Source organism: Oncorhynchus clarkii, chromosome 17, assembly GCF_045791955.1.
Source record: "Oncorhynchus clarkii lewisi isolate Uvic-CL-2024 chromosome 17, UVic_Ocla_1.0, whole genome shotgun sequence".
NCBI classification, from domain to species: domain Eukaryota; kingdom Metazoa; phylum Chordata; class Actinopteri; order Salmoniformes; family Salmonidae; genus Oncorhynchus; species Oncorhynchus clarkii.
In genome coordinates this window covers 79,484,739-79,506,153 of record NC_092163.1, presented here as the reverse complement: position 1 = coordinate 79,506,153, position 21,415 = coordinate 79,484,739, and the positions used below count along the sequence as shown (strand labels likewise).

The window sequence follows — 21,415 nt, the reverse complement described above, 5'->3', positions numbered from 1 at the left end:
TCATTACACAGAGTCATTACACAGAGTCATTACACAGAGTCATTACACAGAGTCATAACATAGAGTCATTACACAGAGACATTACATTGAGTCATAACATAGAGTCATTACACAGAGTCATAACATAGAGTCATTACACAGAGTCATTACACAGAGTCATGGCTCGTGGGAAGACATGACATGATGATGCAAGAGTAGGAAAAGAGTTTGTCAGGTTAAACAAAACACAGAAGGCAAACCAAATACATTTACAAGGTTTCATTCTGTTTGGATTGGTGAAATGGTTGGGAGATTGATTGGTGAGTTGGTTGGGAGATTGATTGTTGAGTTGTTTGGGAGATTGATTGGTGAGTTGGTTGAGGGGTTGATTGGTGAGTTGGTTGAGGGGTTGATTGGTGAGTTGGTTGGGGGGTTGATTGGTGAGTTGGTTGAGGGGTTGATTGGTGAGTTGGTTGAAGGGTTGATTGGTGAGTTGGTTGGTGAGTTGGTGAGTTGGTTGGGAGATTGATTGGTGAGTTGGTTGGGAGATTGATTGGTGAGTTGTTTGGGGGGTTGACTGGTGAGTTGGTTGGGGGTTGATTGGTGAGTTGGTTGGGAGATTGATTGGTGAGTTGGTTGAGGGGTTGATTGGTGAGTTGGTTGGGAGATTGATTGGTGAGTTGGTTGGGGGGTTGATTGGTGAGTTGGTTGGGAGATTGATTGGTGAGGTGGTTGAGGGGTTGATTGGTGAGTTGGTTGAGAGATCATTTGTAAAAGAGGTAGATGATTTGGGGAGGAGGTAGGTCAATTGGTTGAGAGATTGTTTGTAAAAGGGGTTGGTGATTTGGGAAGGGGTAGGTGGATTGGTTGAGAGGTTGTTTTTAAAAGGGGTTGGTCATTTGGGAAGGGGTAGGTGGATTGGTTGAGAGGAGGTAGGAGCAATGTTCCCTCTAAAGTTTTTGGGCACTGAGCAAATGTCAGGTCTGCTGAGTGCAAATTTGAACATTGTACCAGAGTGGCCTACCACAAAAAACGGCGAAAAACGCATCCCATAACATTTTAACATGGAAATAGCTGTTCTATCATTCAGCCTACAGTAGCAGCCAATGTGTGGTGTACAATGTAGACCTACATTCTATGAGACTTTAAAAAAAAACATGCACGGCTTGGCATTAATCAGGTGACTGAAAATGTTGTTGTGTTGTTCGATGCAAGAAACCCTTTTACAAAATAAAATGCATCATTATTCCCATACCATTACTCCAGAAAATCAGACAAATCATGCTACCCTCTGCCTATTGGCTACTTAGCTTATTCAATCTTGTCTCAAAATACTACACTGCCCCTTTAAGACAAAAAAAAGCTCTTTACCTGTCTCACTTTTCTCTTTTAGATGGCTAGAAATGCACTCATTTTGTGCTCTCGTAGGAAGCAACCACTCCCCCCCCCCCCCCCCCCCCATTGTTGACCAGAAATGATCTATAACTGGGCTAATAACTCACTAACTAGCAAAGGATTTGAACAAATGTGCACACGTGGCTACATGCAGCTCTCCCTTTGATCTCAAAACAAGCGCATCTGCTGTAAACACAGTCCAGTTCAAAGTGAATGGCAGAGATCCATACAGTGGTTCCCCCTTTAAAAGTTGCGTCATACTGCAGCACACCTTGTGGGCTGCTGCAGCATTCTATGGCACGTCATTTACATTGTCAGCCATTTTTTACGTTAATGCTAGTTAGTGCTAGTTTGACCACCAGAGGGCAACTTAGAAGCATTTGATAGTCTCCCATATATGGCATTACTAGAGAATTTAAAACCTTAAAACCTTTTTTGTAGTAACATAGTACATGGAATCAATTTTAAGAAATTTGGCATAATTAATTTGATTAATATTATGGTGTTTCTTTTCCGAGAGAAACAAAAAACTAAACCCTCAGGGGTTTCTGTTAGGCTGGAATGGAAAATATTGCTCTGTACAACGTGACGGTCTGGAGTAGGCTACAGTATAAGAGGATTGGAGGATTCTAAATTAATATCTAAGGGGCATAACATTTCCATACCCTAATTGTAGTGTAACCAATACTCATTTCGCCTATGGTAGGCCTACAGTATATCTAAACATATATTTTTTTCAATGTCGTGACTCTCCGCCAATAATTACATTTAGAGGATTGGAGGATTCTAAATGAATATCTAAGGGGAATTTTCCGCTAGGATCTCTGAGAATATCTAAGGGGCTTTTATATAATTCTAAATGAATTAATAATAATAATCGCTTTGTTTAAAAAGTAACAATATTTTTGAGATTTCATTTTCATTTAACCTAGAGTGAGCGAGAAAAAGGCAATTATTGAACATGGGGTGAGACATTCTCACTAATTTGTAAATAAAGCCAGTTTGTTATTTAGAATTATTTATTTCTGTTGAAACCTAACTTGATTATTTAGCAGACATCACTTGCTTATATTCAGTCAACACATACATTTTAAGAATATCATGGAATATAATTGAACATTTTAGTTTCTCCACGTTTGTCACAGCGCAGCGCGAAACGGTCCTGAAATAGACATCCACAGTGGGAAGGCTATATATATATATATATATTTTGGAGATTATTTCGTTTTCAAGAAAATGACAGTGAGTGATTGTCATCTGAATAAAGGCCAAAATGTAGCCCTCCATAATGACGCTGTACAACGTGACCATGTGCGTTTGAAAGAGTATTTTCCAGTAAGCAACAATTTGTTTGCCTTCGTTAGACAACTTTGTTGCAATAGTTCTGTAATTCAGTGATAGTTATTCCCATAGTACATCGTTATGGATCCATAACTAAATTAACATCTTCATTTTGAAAGAGTATTTGTATGATTATTTGATTAACGAAAGCATAAAGATGCTGATGAAGAAATACAGTACTGTACAGTATATGCTTTTACATTTGGATAATAAAGCATTTAAAGCATTTTGAAGATATAAGCCACCTGCTTTCGTTTTTTAGGCTACTGTGCAGTCTGACAAGTAAACATTGCCTACAATACATACTGTAGTAAACATGGGAAAGTGCCTAATTCCTTACATAAGGGAGAGCAGTCCAGAATTTCTCGGTGACCTCAAGTACCTTCAATAATGGCTGTACTAGAGAATAAGGGCACGTGCGAGGCCTGGTTTCAATTCCTCGACGGGGAGGAAGGAGTCGGCTGTCCTTGTAAATAAAAATGTGGTCTTAACTAATTCCATATGTGTTATTTCATAGTTGTGATGTCTTCACTAGTATTCTACAATGTAGAAAATAGTAAAAAATGAAGAGAAATCCTGGAGTGAGTAGGTGTGTCCAAACGTTTGATTGGTTCTTGCTTAATTAATTTGATTAAGAAAAATGAAAAACCTTCTGGGTTTCCGTTAGGATGGAACGGAAAATATGGCACTGTACAACGTGACGGTCGGCAGTACAGTACTGGGCTATTTAGCTAAATAATCCGGTGTCTTGTGGGAGACTGGGGTTCAATTCCCTGATGGGGAGGAAGGAGTAGGCTGTCCTTGTAAATAATAATTTGTTCTTAACTGACTTGCCTAGTAAAATTAAGGTTACACTAAGAGCACAACATTTATACACCCTAATTGTATAATTGTAGTCTAACCAATACCCAAACGGAGATTCAGTGAAAATAAAAATCAAGACCAGCCCCCATGCTTGTCTCAGAGCAGGGCTAAATGGGGCTGAAATAGTTGACCACAGCGGGTAGGCTATTGCTTCAAATCCTACTGCTTCTAACTTAAATATGCTCTTTAAATAAATAAGACCTACACCACTTTTAACAGCACATTACTCAACACTAGTGAGACTCATGTCGCCTACAGTAAACCATCAGTATATCTTATAATATGACGTGACTCTCCGCCAATAATTACATATATTGGAGTATTGGAGGATTCTAAATTCTAAAGCAACAATTTGTTTACCTTCGTTAGATAACTTTGTTCCAGTATTTCTGTAATTCAGTGATATTTATTCCCACAGTAATTCGTTATGGATCCATAACTAAATAAACATCGGCATTTTGAAAGAGTATTTTTATCATTATTTAATTAATGAAAACATAAAGATGCCATTATAAGTGACATTGTTTTAGTTTGAACATGTGGACTGGCACTAAGAACAGAACAGGGGGAACGTTTCCCTTGTCAGCGTCATTATTAGTGCAATGCCCCTTAAATATTTAGGAGAAGATTAGGTTTTCAAATCATGTCAAATGAGCGAGAATGTCACGCCCTGACCTTAGAGATCCTTTGTATGTCTCTATTTGGTTTGGTCAGGGTGTGATTTGGGGTGGGTATTGTGTACTACAGTAGGGTCAGGGTGTGATTTGGGGTGGGTATTGTGTACTACAGTAGGGTCAGGGTGTGATTTGGGGTGGGTATTGTGTACTACAGTAGGGTCAGGGTGTGATTTGGGGTGGGTATTGTGTACTACAGTAAGAGCAAAATAAATATAACAAAACAAACAAAAACCTCAGTATAACAACAGTTTCAGTAAGTAACACTGAAGTTGTGCACAATTATCAATTTCTATTTGGGTTTATGTCGCCCGTTCATTGTCAGTTAGAGACACAGTAGGACCCAAAAGCATAATCAGTCCTCTAACTCCCCCTTGTGGTGGTCTGGAGCAATGAAGTAGTGACGCAGGGTACCGTACTAAACCACAAATTACCTCTAAGTCCCGCTGGGTAAACTCGCAAGTTTCCAAAGGAGGAACCACTGTATACACTACCCGGTCAAAAGTTTTAGAACACCTACTCATTCAAAGGTTTTTCTTTGTTTTTACTATTTTCAATATTGTAGATTAACAGGATCAGAACTATGAAATAACACATATGGAATTATGTAGTAACCAAAAAAGTGTTAAACATATCAAAATATATTTTATATTTGAGATTCTTCAAAGTAGCCTGCCTTGATGACAGCTTTGCACACTCCTGGCATTCTATCAACCAGCTTCATGAGGTAGTCACCTAGAATGTATTGCAATTAACAGGTGTGCTTTGTTAATTTGTGGAATTTGAGCAAATCAGTTGTGTTGTGACAAGGTAGGGGGGTATGCAGAAGATAGCCCTATTTGGTAAAAGACCAAGTCCATATTATGGCAAGAACAGCTCAAATAAGCAAAGAGAAACGACGTGCTTCTCCGCGCCGACTGATATTTCTTCTGCGCACAGCTTAGAGGGCGGATGTTTGAGTATCTTGCTGTTTATAAAAGGGGTTGGTGGTTGGTTGGTAGGGAGGTTGGTTGGAAGGTGCTTGATGCCAGAGGGAGCGGACGGAACTTGGCAGAGGACCCCCATTGTGCCAGGGCTACAGCTACTTACTGAGAGAGGAGAGGGGCGAGGAGCGTTGGAGCTCCAGGCCTGAGTACAGCTGATGGGGCCTGGGGGCTGTCCCTGTCCAGAGGCAGGCTGGGGGACCTGAGGAGTCTGACCGGGGTGGACAGGACAGTCAGGGGACAGAGAGGGTCCCAGAGGAAGGGAACAGGAGAAGGAGGTAACATATGCAGTACACAAAGCAGGGGCAAAGGAGGCAGATAAAGAAGATAGAGAAAATTAGACTAATTAAAGCAACTGAAATACTGTGGCAAAGGGATTTTAACTACCTTAGATTGTAAAGAAATTCAAATAGAAAAAGGATTCTACTAACTACTGTATATTTTAAAATGAACACTCTTCAGCTGCAGAGCTGAAAAGAGAGTAAACAGTGAAGTCACAGAGCTGAAAAGAGAGTAAACAGTGAAGTCACAGAGCTGAAAAGAGAGTAAACAGTGAAGTCACATAGCTGAAAAGAGAGTAAACAGTGAAGTCACAGAGCTGAAAAGAGAGTAAACAGTGAAGTCACGGAGCTGAAAAGAGAGTAAACAGTGAAGTCACAGAGCTGAAAAGAGAGTAAACAGTGAAGTCAAAGAGCTGAAAAGAGAGTAAACAGTGAAGTCACAGAGCTGAAGAGAGTAAACAGTGAAGTCACAGAGCTGAAAAGAGAGTAAACAGTGAAGTCACAGAGCTGAAAAGAGAGTAAACAGTGAAGTCACAGAGCTGAAAAGAGAGTAAACAGTGAAGTCAGAGCTGAAAAGAGAGTAAACAGTGAAGTCACAGAGCTGAAAAGAGAGTAAACAGTGAAGTCACAGAGCTGAAAAGAGAGTAAACAGTGAAGTCACAGAGCTGAAAAGAGAGTAAACAGTGAAGTCAGAGCTGAAAAGAGAGTAAACAGTGAAGTCACAGAGCTGAAAAGAGAGTAAACAGTGAAGTCACGGAGCTGAAAAGAGAGTAAACAGTGAAGTCACAGAGCTGAAAAGAGAGTAAACAGTGAAGTCACAGAGCTGAAAAGAGAGTAAACGGTGAAGTCACGGAGGACGTATTGATGGTATAAATGGATTATGTTGTTGAATCTCAGAATCTTCATATCGACTCTCTTCACTTCCTCGTCCTGGTGGGAGAATGAAGTCGTCACACTTCGGCACAGTTCCAGACGGGAACAAACAAACACACAATAAGCTATCTTGATCTGGGGGGGGCTAGAAGAAGAGCGCTGAACATTACAATGGTTAGCATCTAAACAACATTTAGCCATGCCTAAGGCTACTGGCTATTACTATTACCATTATATTATTACACTGGGGGTGGGGTCAGTGTAGGTCTCCCAAACCCTGCTGTGTGTCAGAATGTTTAGATCTCTGGGGTGTGTTTAGGTCACTGACCTGTGTGAAAACGAGCGTCTCAGAGCCACGGCTGTCCAGACTGAGGACAAAACGGATGGACAGGAAGAGCTCTTGGATGCTGGCTCTGAACTGTTCTTCCTCCATACCACAGGTAGCACGGGAGTACAGGATCCGAGACTGGATAATAAACTTTAACAGGTACTCCAGAGCCTGGGTGGAGGAGATAAGGACATAGACGTGTAACTGGTTGGATCGAAACCTCTCGCACGTCAACCTAACCTCTTCACCACTTGACCAAGAGAACATCCTGAAGGTGCCAGGGTTAGATTTGGGCTCAGGGCAGGAAATCACAAGGAGGGAAAGAGAGACACCAGGGCATAGACATGTCAGTCTCACAATGCCAGACTTCCAAGTCTTGAAATCTGGAAATCAAGATTCTAATAAACAACTTTCTTAACTTTCGACTTTCTTTATGTCGAAAATACTTCATTTTTATTACGATAAATATTAAATAGCATGTTGAGGTTTCAGTCTTCTGTGATTTTTATCAGAAAAAAAAGTGTGATACTTTTTAAATAAATGAAACAATATTCAGTCAACCATGATAGTTTTCAGACATAACGGATTGAGGAGGGCCAGAGACATCGACATAAGGGCCAATGAGACATTGATGGAGACAGACAGGCTTTCTAAGGACAGTATGGTGGTACAAACAGTCATCATTGATGGAGACAGACAGGCTTTCTAAGGACAGTATGGTGGTACAAACAGTCATCCATTTTTTATTTTTTAAATCATGTGGATAGAATCTATTATTTACACAGGAAACGTTTACATTGCATTGCAGCATTAAAAAAAAAAATGTATTCATATTTTATTCAACTAATTTACTGAGTAGTCCTTCTCGCCCAAACACATTCCATATTGACTGTAGATTTTACACTGTACTGTACTGGTATTTCAACTGTAATGTAATGATTTTTTTTCTGACAATTTCTTTCACTACCAGGAACAATCAAGAGTTTTTTTTTCTGGTCACATACATGGTCAAGGACATTTTTAGCACCCCCCCCAACTCAAAACATATTCCCATGTCTATGTTCACTTCCAGTGGAGCATGTTCTCCTACCCTCATGGCCTCCTGGATGTGGTTCTGTCTCACCACCTCTGCAGAACGGTCCATGTACCACTTCAGACAGCGGATCAACTCTCTGGAGAAAGCACGAGACAAAGAAGTTTCATCAAAACATACACCAGCAAAAGTGAGGGGGGGGGGTCTTCATTTTGTACTGACAGTGCATTCAGAAAGTATTCAGACCCCTTGACTTTTTCCACATTTTGTTACAACATTATTCTAAAATAGATTAAATTGTTTCCCCCCCTTATCATTCTACACATTCATTCTACAATGAAAGATGGAGTATTGTTTTCCTTTTTTTAAACATTTTAGCAGCGATTACAACCTCGAGTCTTCTTGGGTGTGACGCTACAAGCATTGCACACCTGTATTTGGGGAGTTTCTCCCATTCTTCTCTGCAGATCCTCTCAAGCTCTGTCAGGTTGGATGGGGAGCGTCGCAGCACAGCTATTTTCAGGTCTCTCCAGAGATGTTAGAGCGGGTTCAAGTCCGGGCTCTGGCTGGGCTACTCAAGGACATTAAGAGACTTGTCCCAAAGCCACTCCTGCGCTGTCTTGGCTGTGTGCTTAGGGTCGTTGTCTTGTTGGAAAGTGAACCTCCTCCCCAGTCTGAGGTTCTGAATGCTCTGGAGCAGGTTTTCATCAAGGATCTCTCTGTACTTTGCTCCGTTCATCTTTCCCTCGATCCTGACTAGTCTCCCAGTCCCTGCTACTGAAAGACATCTCCACAGCATGATGCTGCCACCACCATGGTGCCAGGTTTCCTCCAGACGTGACGCTTGACATTCAGGCCAAACAGTTCAATCTTGGTTTCATCAGAGCAGAGAATCTTGTTTCTCATGGTCTGAGAGTCTTTAGGTGCCTTTTGGCAAACTCCAAGCGGGCTGTCATGTGCCTTTTTACTGGGAAGTGACTTCCCTCTGGCCACTCTACCATAAAGGCCTGATTGGTGGATGGATGCAGAGATGATTGTCCTTCTGGAAGGTTCTCCCATCTCCACAGAGGAACTCTAGAGCTCTGTCCAATGCCCTTCTCCCCCGATGCTCAGTTTGGCCGGGCGACCAGCTCTAGGAAGAGACTTGTTGGTTCTAAACTTTTTTCATTTAAGAATGATGGAGGCCACTGTGTTCTTGGGGACCTTCAATGCTACAGACATTTTTTGGTATCCTTCCACAGATCTGTACCTCGACACAATCCTGTCTCGGAGGATATGCATTGTCAACTGTGGAACCTTATATAGACAGGTGTGTGACTTTTCAAATCATGTCAATTGAATTTACCACAGGTAGACTCCAATCAGATACCAGACAGATATATTGCCAGCAGCATATCACCCTGCATCCAACTGCTAGCTTGCCTCTGAGGCTAAGAACAGTTGGCCCTGGTCGGTCACTAGATGGGAGACCAGATGCTGCTGGCAGTGGTGTTGGAGGGCCAGTAGGAGCACTCTTTCCTCTGCTCTAATAAAAATATTCCAATGACCCAGGGCAGTGATTGGGGACATTGCCCTATGTAGGGTGCTGTCTTTCGGATGGGACGTTAAACGGGTGTTCTGACTCTCTGTGGACACTAAAAATCCCATGGCACTTGTTGTAAGAGTAGGGGGGTGTTAACCCCGGTGTCCTGGCTAAATTTCCAATCTGTCCCTCATACCATTATCGCCACATAATCATCCCAAACTTCCAGTTGGCTCATCCCTCTGCCCTGTAACTATTCCCCAGGTCATTGTTGTAAAGGACAATGTGTTCTCAGTCAACTTACCAGGTACATAAAGGAATAAATGGGGCGGCAGTGTAGCCTAGTGGTTAGAGCGTTGGACTAGTAACCGGAAGGTTGCAAGTTCAAATCCTCTGAGCTGACAAGGTACAAATCTGTCGATTTGCCCCTGAACAGGCAGTTAACCCCTAGGCCGTCATTGAAAATAAGAATTAGTTCTTAATTAACTGACTTGCCTAGTTAAATAAAGGTAAAATAAAAAGATATACCAGACGTTATAAAGGAAACTCACTTGTACGCCAGCGCTCCAGCAAAGTGCTTCTGGATGTAAGTGTCCATGACGGGGCAGAAGTGATAGTACTTACTGTCCCTCAGCAGATTAATGATGAACACCTGAGGAGAAGGAGAGAGATGTAGTCAGTTAGGAGTCTTGACAATGGAGGACTGTAAGAACAACACCTGGGGAGAAGGAGAGAGAGATGTAGTCAGTTAGGAGTCTTGACAATGGAGGACTGTAAGAACAACACCTGGGGAGAAGGAGAGAGAGATGTAGTCAGTTAGGAGTCTTGACAATGGAGGACTGTAAGAACAACACCTGGGGAGAAGGAGGGAGAGATGTAGTCAGTTAGAGGTGTAGTCAGTTAGGAGTCTTGACAATGGAGGACTGTAAGAACAACACCTGAGGAAAAGGAGAGAGAGTAGAGGTCAGTTAGGAGTCTTGACAATGGAGGACTTTAAGAACCTGAAGAGAAGGAGAGAGATGTAGTCAGTTAGGAGTAGAGGTCGGAGTAGACTTCAATGTAAGAGCCTTAAAATTAGGGGACAAACGGTTGTCGGACTTGACGCTTCAATGACATCACAGCTATTTTATAGCAAAAAAATAACATTATATAAAATATAACAGAATATTTTTCCAAATGAAGAAATGTTGCCAGTGTGAAGAGATGTGCATCTCTTGAGGCGCTGAAGACAATTCTTTCAGGGTTTCAAACTAAAAATTGGTCTTCTTTTCGATATACAGACGTTTGATTTAGATTCTGTTCTTGGGAATTCTCTAAATGGACGAACAATTCCACGTGGAACCCTGCATGGTGATGAATCACGTCCAGGGCATCCGTTTGGTGAGTAGGCATTAATGGTTTAATGATTCCGATGAAAATGCGCTCTTTGTCTTTACCAAACTAACGTTTTAGCATATTTTCAGTGTGGAACCTGTCTATGTTTAGGGGGGGTTATAGCCTAGGCTAACCAATTCTAAATGGCACTAGCAGCTCACAAAGTAGACTAATATAAGCAGAAAAATAATTATTCCAAAATTGCAGCTAGTTGTTTGAACTCATATTTCCGTACTTCAACCAACCAGTACATTTTGAATATGTGATAAAAACTGACGTCATTTTCCATGAAATGTACAGCAATTTGTGTGTCACATCAGTTAGAGGTTTCGTCCCATCATTTTTTTAATACATATTTATTTCTGTAGGCCTTAACGGTAGCTTGTGTGTTGCACTCAGCACACGTGTGTAGAGGGAGTGCAAATCGAGTGAGCGAGACACGGTAGGGAAAGGGAATTTAGGGAGAAGAACTGTGTGATGCTTAGCTTGGTTTATTTTTGTTGTTGTTGTCTCTGGTTAAACATGTGATCTCTGGTTAAACATGTGATCTCTGGTTAAGCATGTGATCTCTGGTTAAACATGTGATCTCTGGTTAAAGATGCGATCTCTGGTTAAACATGTGATCTCTGGTTAAACATGTGATCTCTGGTTAAAGATGTGATCTCTGGTTAAAGATGTGATCTCTGGTTAAACATGTGATCTTTGGTTAAACATGTGATCTCTGATTAAACATGTGATCTCTGGTTAAACATGTGATCTCTGGTTAAACATGTGATCTCTGGTTAAAGATCTCTGGAACAGTCAATACTGAGCAGTGAGCCCACCCCATCAATACAGACTGTTCCTCTGAGCAGTGAGCCCACCCATCAATACAGACTGTTCCTCTGAGCAGTGAGCCCACCCATCAATACAGACCGTTCCTCTGAGCAGTGAGCCCACCCATCAATACATAATGTTCATCTGAGCAGTGAGCCCACTCATCAATACAGACTGTTCCTCTGAGCAGTGAGCCCGTCCATCAATACAGACTGTTCCTCTGAGCAGTGAGCCCACCCATCCACTTTGTCTAGCCACTGATCTTTCTCCATCCCCAACATGACAGACAGATACCTCTAGGAAGGAGTCAGTCTTTGACTATGTTGTGAGGAGGTCTCGGACAGGCTAAACGATCCTCTGAGATCTGGCCCTGCAGAGGCAGCTGGCTGAGAGAGAGTTCCTAATAATCACTGGCTCTGGGCCAGCTGGGACACACTGACACCACCATATTCCCTATACAAGTGTAGGATCTTAATTTGGACCATTATTGTCGCAGCGAAATAATCCTGCTGCGACAGGATTTGAACATTTGGTCCATAATGTTGCTTGATCGGTGGTTAGGCTGTTAGCTAGACGAAAGTAAGCTACATGAAAAGTGCAGTAACAGTATGTTAGTAACAGTATGTTAGTAACAGTATGTCAGTAACAGTATGTCAGTAACAGTATGTTAGTAACAGTATGTTAGTAACAGTATGTCAGTAACAGTATGTCAGTAACAGTATGTTAGTAACAGTATGTTAGTAACAGTATGTCAGTAACAGTATGTTAGTAACAGTATGTTAGTGACAGTATGTTAGTAACAGTATGTCAGTAACAGTATGTCAGTAACAGTATGTTAGTGACAGTATGTCAGTAACAGTATGTTAGTAACAGTATGTTAGTAACAGTATGTTAGTAACAGTATGTCAGTAACAGTATGTTAGTAACAGTATGTTAGTAACAGTATGTCAGTAACAGTATGTCAGTAACAGTATGTTAGTAACAGTATGTTAGTAACAGTATGTCAGTAACAGTATGTTAGTAACAGTATGTTAGTGACAGTATGTTAGTAACAGTATGTTAGTAACAGTATGTTAGTAACAGTATGTTAGTGACAGTATGTTAGTAACAGTATGTTAGTAACAGTATGTTAGTGACAGTATGTTAGTAACAGTATGTTAGTAACAGTATGTTAGTAACAGTATGTTAGTAACAGTATGTTAGTAACAGTATGTTAGTAACAGTATGTTAGTGACAGTATGTTAGTAACAGTATGTCAGTAACAGTATGTTAGTAACAGTATGTTAGTGACAGTATGTTAGTAACAGTATGTTAGTGACAGTATGTTAGTAACAGTATGTCAGTAACAGTATGTTAGTAACAGTATGTTAGTGACAGTATGTTAGTAACAGTATGTTAGTGACAGTATGTTAGTAACAGTATGTTAGTAACAGTATGTTAGTAACAGTATGTTAGTGACAGTATGTCAGTAACAGTATGTTAGTAACAGTATGTTAGTAACAGTATGTTAGTAACAGTATGTTAGTGACAGTATGTTAGTAACAGTATGTTAGTAACAGTATGTTAGTAACAGTATGTTAGTAACAGTATGTCAGTAACAGTATGTTAGTAACAGTATGTTAGTAACAGTATGTTAGTAACAGTATGTCAGTAACAGTATGTTAGTAACAGTATGTCAGTAACAGTATGTTAGTAACAGTATGTTAGTAACAGTATGTTAGTAACAGTATGTTAGTAACAGTATGTTAGTAACAGTATGTTAGTAACAGTATGTTAGTAACAGTATGTTAGTAACAGTATGTTAGTAACAGTATGTTAGTAACAGTATGTTAGTAACAGTATGTTAGTAACAGTATGTCAGTAACAGTATGTTAGTAACAGTATGTTAGTAACAGTATGTTAGTAACAGTATGTCAGTAACAGTATGTTAGTAACAGTATGTTAGTAACAGTATGTCAGTAACAGTATGTTAGTAACAGTATGTTAGTAACAGTATGTTAGTAACAGTATGTTAGTAACAGTATGTTAGTAACAGTATGTTAGTGACAGTATGTCAGTAACAGTATGTTAGTAACAGTATGTTAGTAACAGTATGTTAGTAACAGTATGTTAGTGACAGTATGTCAGTAACAGTATGTTAGTAACAGTATGTTAGTAACAGTATGTTAGTGTGGGTTTTCAGTGAATTTATTTATGTCAAGCATTTCCTGCAGTGCCATGCGGTAGCAGGGATAACAGTCTATGACTAGAGTGGCTGGAGTCTTTGACAATTTTTAGGGTCTTCCTCTGACACCGCCTGGTATAGAGGTCCTGGAGGGCAGGAAGCTTGGCCCCGGTGATGTACTGTGCCGTACGCACTACCCTCTCTACACACGTACAGTGCACTACTTTTTACTAGAGCCCTATGGAACCCTGGTCTAAAGTAGTGCACTACTTTTTACTAGAGCCCTATGAGCCCTGGTCTAGGGTAGTGCACTACTTTTTACTAGAGCCCTATGAAACCCGGGTCTAAAGTAGTGCACTACTTTTTACTAGAGCCCTATGGAGCCCTGGTCTAAAGTAGTGCACTACGTAGGGTGCCATTTGAGACACAATATACGTTATTACCGAGGAGGAGTAAGAGGCCGACACAGGTCAGGTGATGCATGACTCAGGTCAGGTGATGCACGACACAGGTCAGGTGATGCACGACTCTGGAGGTGATCTGTAGCAACAGATGATCACTGTGCTGGACAGGAAGACGCCGAGAGTCGTGTCACACAGGAATACACTCACCTAGCTCACAATAACGATCAGGGTCATGAGCGTGCTCCGATACACACACACACACACACACACACACATTACGTAAAACAATACAGTCCATTTGAAAAGGTTTCTCACCAGTGACTGGAACACCAGGGGACCGTACTTGTCAGTGTTGTCATCCAGGATGGAAAACAGCGTGTCCAAGATGTCTTGGAGAAACTGTAAGATTGAACATGTGGTTGTTGAACATGTGGCTGTACATTTCATAGATCGTGTAGATGGTAAAGGTGTATTAGTAAGTCTGTCCGACCTTGACGATCTCCTCTCCACTGACATGACGTAGTCTCCCCAGGATGTCCATCACTCTGTCAGGGTGGGCCTTCCACTTCAACAACGCAAGCAGGTCCACTGTGAATCAAAAAACAGAATCAGAATTGGGATTGGAATCTAACAAAAATCGAAATTAGATCAAGATCAACTTGGCTGACAAAATGGTGGTGAGAGGAGAAGAGAGGAGAGCAGGGGAGAGGAGAGGAAAGGAGAGGAAAGCAGGGGAGAGGAGAGGAAAGGAAAGGAGAGGAGAGGAGAGGAGAGGAGAGGAGAGGGAAAGAGAGGAGAGGAGAGGGGAAAAGAGGAGAGGAATAGAGAGGAGAGGAGAGGGGAAAAGAGGAGAGGAATAGAGAGGAAATGAGAGGGGAGGAGAGGAGAGGAGAGGAGGGGAGTGGAGAGGAGAGGAGAAGAGAGGAGAGGAGAGGGGAAGAGAGGAGAGGAGGGGAGAGGAGAGGGGAAGAGAGGAGAGGAATAGAGGGTAGGAGAGGAGAGCAGGGGAAGGGAGATGAGAGGGGAGGTGAAGAGACCTACCATTCTGTGTGAGCTTGGTGGAGGAGAAGAGACCTACCATTCTGTGTGAGCTTGGTGGAGGAGAAGAGACCTACCATTCTGTGTGAGCTTGGTGGAGGAGAAGAGACCTACCATTCTGTGTGAGCTTGGTGGAGGAGAAGAGACCTACCATTCTGTGTGAGCTTGGTGGAGGACAAGAGACCTACCATTCTGTGTGAGCTTGGTGGAGGAGAAGAGACCTACCATTCTGTGTGAGCTTGGTGGAGGAGTGGAGACCTACCATTCTGTGTGAGCTTCGTGGAGGAGAAATGACCTACCATTCTGTGTGAGCTTGGTGGAGGAGAAGAGACCTACCATTCTGTGTGAGCTTGGTGGAGGAGTGGAGACCTACCATTCTGTGTGAGCTTCGTGGAGGAGAAATGACCTACCATTCTGTGTGAGCTTGGTGGAGGAGAGCTGTGTGGAGATCCAGAGGGTCTCCTTGGTGCTGCGTTGGAAGATGAGGCTGGAGGGAATGTTGGGACAGCCGTTGAAGTCCTCCTTACAGCAGGGCAGACCCAGGTACAACGCATGGTTACTGAACGTAGCATTCTCATCACACTGGAGAGAGAGAGAGACAGAGACAGAGACAGACAGACAGACAGACAGACAGACAGACAGACAGACAGACAGACAGACAGACAGCGAGAGAGAGACAGAGAGAGAGACAGAGAGAAAGACAGGAACAGAGACAGAGATGGAGACAGAGATAGAGATCAGGTTGTAGATCAGAGAAAGATGGAATGCTACCGGACTTCACTTTAGCTGAATACTTAACCTGTGTAGAAGACCCCAAACAAATAAGTACCTAATCACAGAATTAGTGATCATAGCCTGGCAAATGAAACCACAAACAAAAACTGGCCTGAGAGGACAGACTATGTCATAAGTGATTGTGACAGATTGTGATGGAGACAGAGAGACAGAGAGACAAAGAGACAGATTGTGATAGAGATAGAGAGACAGATTGTGCAGGGGACAGAGAGACAGAGAACGATTGTGATGGAGACAGAGAGACTGAGAGACAGAGAGACAGAGAGATAGAGCGACAGATTGTGGTGGGGACAGAGACAGAGAAACAGAGAGAGATTGTGATGGAGACAAAAAGACAGAGAGAACAGCCTCCTGACTAACCTTGTACACAAAGAGCTCGTGACTCTCGTCTGACAGCGTTGTCCCGTCCTCTCTCATCAGTGGTGTGAAGGCAAAACCAAACAGCTTCTTCTCCCCCTTGTCTTTGGCTGTAGAGAAGAGAGGAAGAACAGAGAGAGATCGTCAATCATTTGGTCTCTGTAACCCAGCCGTCCGCCCTTACCAAAGCTACAGGTCTAGTGACAAGGCTAGTACTAAGGAAAAACAATACTATTGCTACCCAATAAGAACTACTGAAGTGAATCTTCAACTTCAAGAGTCACTGAACATTTTCTCTAGACCGTGACAATACCTAGCTGAACCACTTGAAGGAATATTAAAACAAAAGAGTAGCACAGTGCATACCGATCTAGAAAACAGGCAGGTACTCATTGGAGCAGAGTCTGAATGTAGAGACCAGGTCGGTACTCACTGGAGCAGTGTCTGAATGTAGTGACCAGGCCAGTACTCACTAGAGCAGAGTCTGAATGTAGAGACCAGGCCAGTACTCACTAGAGCAGTGTCTGAATGTAGAGACCAGGTCGGTACTCATTGGAGCAGTGTCTGAATGTAGAGACCAGGCCAGTACTCACTGGAGCAGTGTCTGAATGTAGTGACCAGGCCGGTACTCACTGGAGCAGTGTCTGAATGTAGAGACCAGGTCGGTACTCACTGGAGCAGTGTCTGAATGTAGAGACCAGGTCGGTACTCACTGGAGCAGTGTCTGAATGTAGAGATCAGGCCGGTACTCACTGGAGCAGTGTCTGAATGTAGAGACCAAGTCGGTACTCACTGGAGCAGTGTCTGAATGTAGAGACCAAGTCGGTACTCATTGGAGCAGTGTCTGAATGTAGAGACCAAGTCGGTACTCACTGGAGCAGTGTCTGAATGTAGAGACCAGGTCGATACTCATTGGAGCAGTGTCTGAATGTAGAGACCAAGTCGGTACTCACTGGAGCAGTGTCTGAATGTAGAGACCAGGTCGATACTCACTGGAGCAGTGTCTGAATGTAGTGACCAGGTCAGTACTCACTGGAGCAGTGTCTGAACTCGAAGCGTAGGTGTGACCCTCTGAAGCGGTCTATGGGGATGGGTAGTTTAACCACCTCGCTCCAGCGGGGGCTGTTGTTGTGGTAGAGGACAAATGAGCGATGTTCACTGATGTGGGGCTCACCACTGCCCAGGCTGATACAGTCCTGAGAAGAACAGGTAAGTACATATTGATACAGACACACACGGACACCATACAACTATTTAGATTGTTTCACATACAGTACCAGTCCAAACTCCAGGGTTTTCCTTTATTTCTACTATTTTCTACATTTATAGAATAATAGTGAGGACATCAAAACTATGAAATAACACATATGGAATCATGTAGTAACCAACAAAGTGTTAAACAAATCTAAATATATTTTATAATTGAGATTCTTCAAATAGCCACCCTTTGCTTTGATGACAGCTTTGCACTCCTGGCATTCTCTCAACCAGCTTCATGAGGTAGTCACCTGGAGTGCATTTCAATTAACAGGTGTGTCTTGTTAAAAGTTCATTTGTGGAATTTCTTTCCTTCTTAATGTGTTTGAGCCAATCACTTGTGTTGTGACAAGGTAGGGGGTATACAGAAGACAGTCCTATTTGGTAAAAGACCAAGTCCATATTATGGCAAGCTCAAACAGCTCAAATAAGCAGAGAGAAACAACAGTCCGTCACTACTTTCAGACATGAAGGTCAGTCAATCCGGACAATTTCAAGAACATTGAAAGTTTCTTCTGTTGGTCACAGATACCTTTAAAAAAAATTCAACCAGTCCGTTAGCCTCCTGTAAGGCGTCAAATCTCTTTCGCGTAGAATTGATCAGGATGTTGGTTGTGGACTTTGGAAATTTGTCCTCCCACTTCTTTTCAATTGTTTCAATTGCTGTGTGAAGTTGCTGGATATTGGCGGGAAGCATCCCAAACATGCTCGTTGGGCGACTTGTCTGGTGATTATGCAGGCCATGGAAGAACTGGGACATTTTCAGCTTCCACGAATTGTGTACAGACCCTTGTGACATTGGGCCATGTATTATCATGCTTGAAACATGAGGTGATGGAGGTGGATGAATGGCACGACAATGGGCCTCGGGATCTCATCAAGATATCTCTGTGTCAATGACCATCGGAGGTGAGCTTACGACGCCGAACTTCAGTCAGGTCAAGACTCTGGTGAGGATGATGAGCTTCTCTGAGACGGTTTCTGAAGAAATTCTTTGGTTTTGTAAACCCACAGTTTCATCAGCTGTCCGAGGAGCTGGTCTCAAACAAACCCGCAGGTGAAGAAGCCGGATGTGGAGGTCCTGAGCTGCCGTGGTTACACGTGGTCTGTGGTTATGGGGCCTGCAGGACGCACTGCAAAATTCTCTAAAACAACGTTGAAGGCGGTTTATGGTAGAGAAATGAACATTAAATTATCTGGCAACATCTCTTCCTATGATCTTTACACAGGTGCACCTTGTGCTGGAGAAAATAAAAGCATGCCAACTGCACTGCTCCCTCAAAACTTGAGACATCTGTGGCATTGTGTTTAAGAGTGGACTTTTATTGTTTCCAGCACAAGGTGCACCTGTGTAAAGATCATGCTGTTTAATCTTGATATGCCACACCTGTCAGGTGGATGAATTATCTTGGCTAAAGAGAAATGCTCACTAGCAGGGATGTAAACAAATTTGTTCACAACATTTTAGAGAAATACGCTTTTTGTGGGAAAATATCTGGCATCTTTAATTTCAGCTCAACGTATTTAAACGTTGCGTTTATCGATTTTTTGTTTAGTGTATAAAACATATTCGTAGAGTCGCCTGACGTTTTATTAAGGTCTTCAGGAAGAAAGAAAACACCTACTTTGAGTATTTCTCCGTCTGCGAAGAGCACGTAGACGGTGACCTCAATGTTCTTCTGGACACTCTTGCCTCCCCTCTCAAAGTCTCCTCTTTCTAAGGTGAGGTACAGGTCGTTACGGATGTCACCTGGGGAGATTAGACAGACGAGGTACAGGTCGTTACGGATGTCACCTGGGGAGATTAGACAGACGAGGTACAGGTCGTTACGGATGTCACCTGGGGAGATTAGACAGACGAGGTACAGGTCGTTACGGATGTCACCTGGGGAGATTAGACAGACGAGGTACAGGTCGTTACGGATGTCACCTGGGGAGATTAGACAGACGAGGTACAGGTCGTTACGGATGTCACCTGGGGAGATTAGACAGACACACCTAATTTACATCAAGGGGCTCAACTTTGGGTTGTTGGTAAAAAAAAAAATACAAAAAATGACTGAAATTAATTCACTCTCCGTAGATTGGTTGGTCAAAGTAGTGTCTGTTGGATAGGCCTTGTAAGACATGACGCTTCTGTCTATGACATAACAGTGATTCCGGCTGGTAGAGAGAGGCTGTGGTAGAGAGAGGCTGTGGTAGAGAGAGGCTGTGGTAGAGAGAGGCTGTGGTAGAGAGAGGCTGTGGTAGAGAGAGGCTGTGAGAGTAGAGTTTACACCCAGATCTTCCACCTCCAGAGATCCATCAAGCATTTCGCTACACTCGCATTAACATCTGCTAACCATGTGTATGTGACAAATAAAATTTGATTTGATCCCTCTCCTTCACTTCCCCTCCCAAAACATGACCTTTTCCCTGGGTAAACACTCAGCTAACATGCTCCACCCCCTGGATGTGCTGCTAGATGCCGAAACACATCATTGATCTTTTCGAAACTGTTGACCTATTTACCCACATACACACACACACACACACACACATACACACACACATACACACACACACATACACACATACACACACACACACACACACACACATACACACACACACACACATACACACACACACACACATATGAACATACACACACACAAACACACACACACACACACACACACACACACACACGTATGTGTGAACATACACACATACACACACACGCGTCAACACACACACACACACGCGTCAACACACACACACACACGTCAACACACACACACACACACAAACAGACACACGCGTCAACACACACACAAACAAACACACACACGCGTCAACACACACACGCACTCCATCCTATTCAGAGTGATAGCCAATGCTCTCATTTCTTTTTTTCGTCCTGGTTCTAAAGCTTAAGATATTTTTTTGACTGTTAAAATGAATGTTAGAAGCTCAATCCATCATTGTCTATGGGTGAGTTCTAAACCAAGAGATCAACTGTTGGGACTACGATGTGTGTGGATATTGTACAGTAAAGTCTAAGAAGCTTCGGATTCTAAAAAGGAGATATTACTTAGAGTAAAACATCTCTATATCTCCATGATGTTATTACATACTACATCAATGAATATTCTGCCATGGATAATGGTATTTTTTAGGAGATGCTTTCCTTCCTCAGAATTCAGTGAGTCTGATTGCTGTTCTACACGGTACTAACCATTAATATTGAAAAGCTGGGAACAATGAGCATCCATTGTCTTTAAGAGGAACAGTGTGTATTGATTGGTGGGCTGGATCACAGACAGATTGTACAGTAAGAGGGGTTTTACGTGTGTGTTTCTCAAGTAGCGAACATCACAGAAAACCCCTTTTAGATGTTTTAGTGATGCATTAAAGATGAGGAAGCCACATGACTACATTTTAACTACATTATTACATAATATTACTACAGTTTAACTACATTATTACATTAATATTATTACAGTTTAACTACATTATTACAGTAATATTACTACAGTTTAACCACATTATTACAGTAATATTACTACAGTTTAACCACATTATTACATAATATTACTACAGTTTAACTACATTATTACATTAATATTATTACAGTTTAACTACATTATTACAGTAATATTACTACAGTTTAACCACATTATTACAGTAATATTACTACAGTTTAACTACATTACATTAATATTACTACAATTGAACTACATTATTACAGTAATATTACTACAGTTTAACTACATTATTACAGTAATATTACTACAGTTTAACCACATTATTACATAATATCTCTCTCTGTTGTGTGCTCTCTCTCTCTCTCTCTCTCTCTCTCTGGTCTCTCTCTGTTCTCTGTGCTCTCTCTCTCTCTCTCTCTGTTCTCTCTCTCTGTTCTCTGTTCTCTCTCTCTGTTCTCTCTCTCTGG

General features: G+C 42.1%; 1 protein-coding gene across 1 annotated transcript in view; it reads right to left on the bottom strand.

The window, feature by feature from the left end:
* The window catches only part of LOC139371460 (dedicator of cytokinesis protein 3-like), a 339,147-nt gene that overhangs the window by 64,051 nt on the left and 253,681 nt on the right, over positions 1-21,415 (bottom strand). The window contains exons 16-25 of the mRNA XM_071111887.1: positions 19,104-19,228; positions 17,255-17,417; positions 16,225-16,331; positions 15,480-15,651; positions 14,522-14,619; positions 14,347-14,430; positions 9,825-9,925; positions 7,809-7,890; positions 6,719-6,889; positions 5,343-5,447 (exon numbers count right to left, since the gene is read on the bottom strand). Coding sequence (XP_070967988.1) covers positions 5,343-5,447; positions 6,719-6,889; positions 7,809-7,890; positions 9,825-9,925; positions 14,347-14,430; positions 14,522-14,619; positions 15,480-15,651; positions 16,225-16,331; positions 17,255-17,417; positions 19,104-19,228 — 1,208 coding nt within the window. The remainder of the gene's footprint in view (positions 1-5,342; positions 5,448-6,718; positions 6,890-7,808; positions 7,891-9,824; positions 9,926-14,346; positions 14,431-14,521; positions 14,620-15,479; positions 15,652-16,224; positions 16,332-17,254; positions 17,418-19,103; positions 19,229-21,415) is intronic.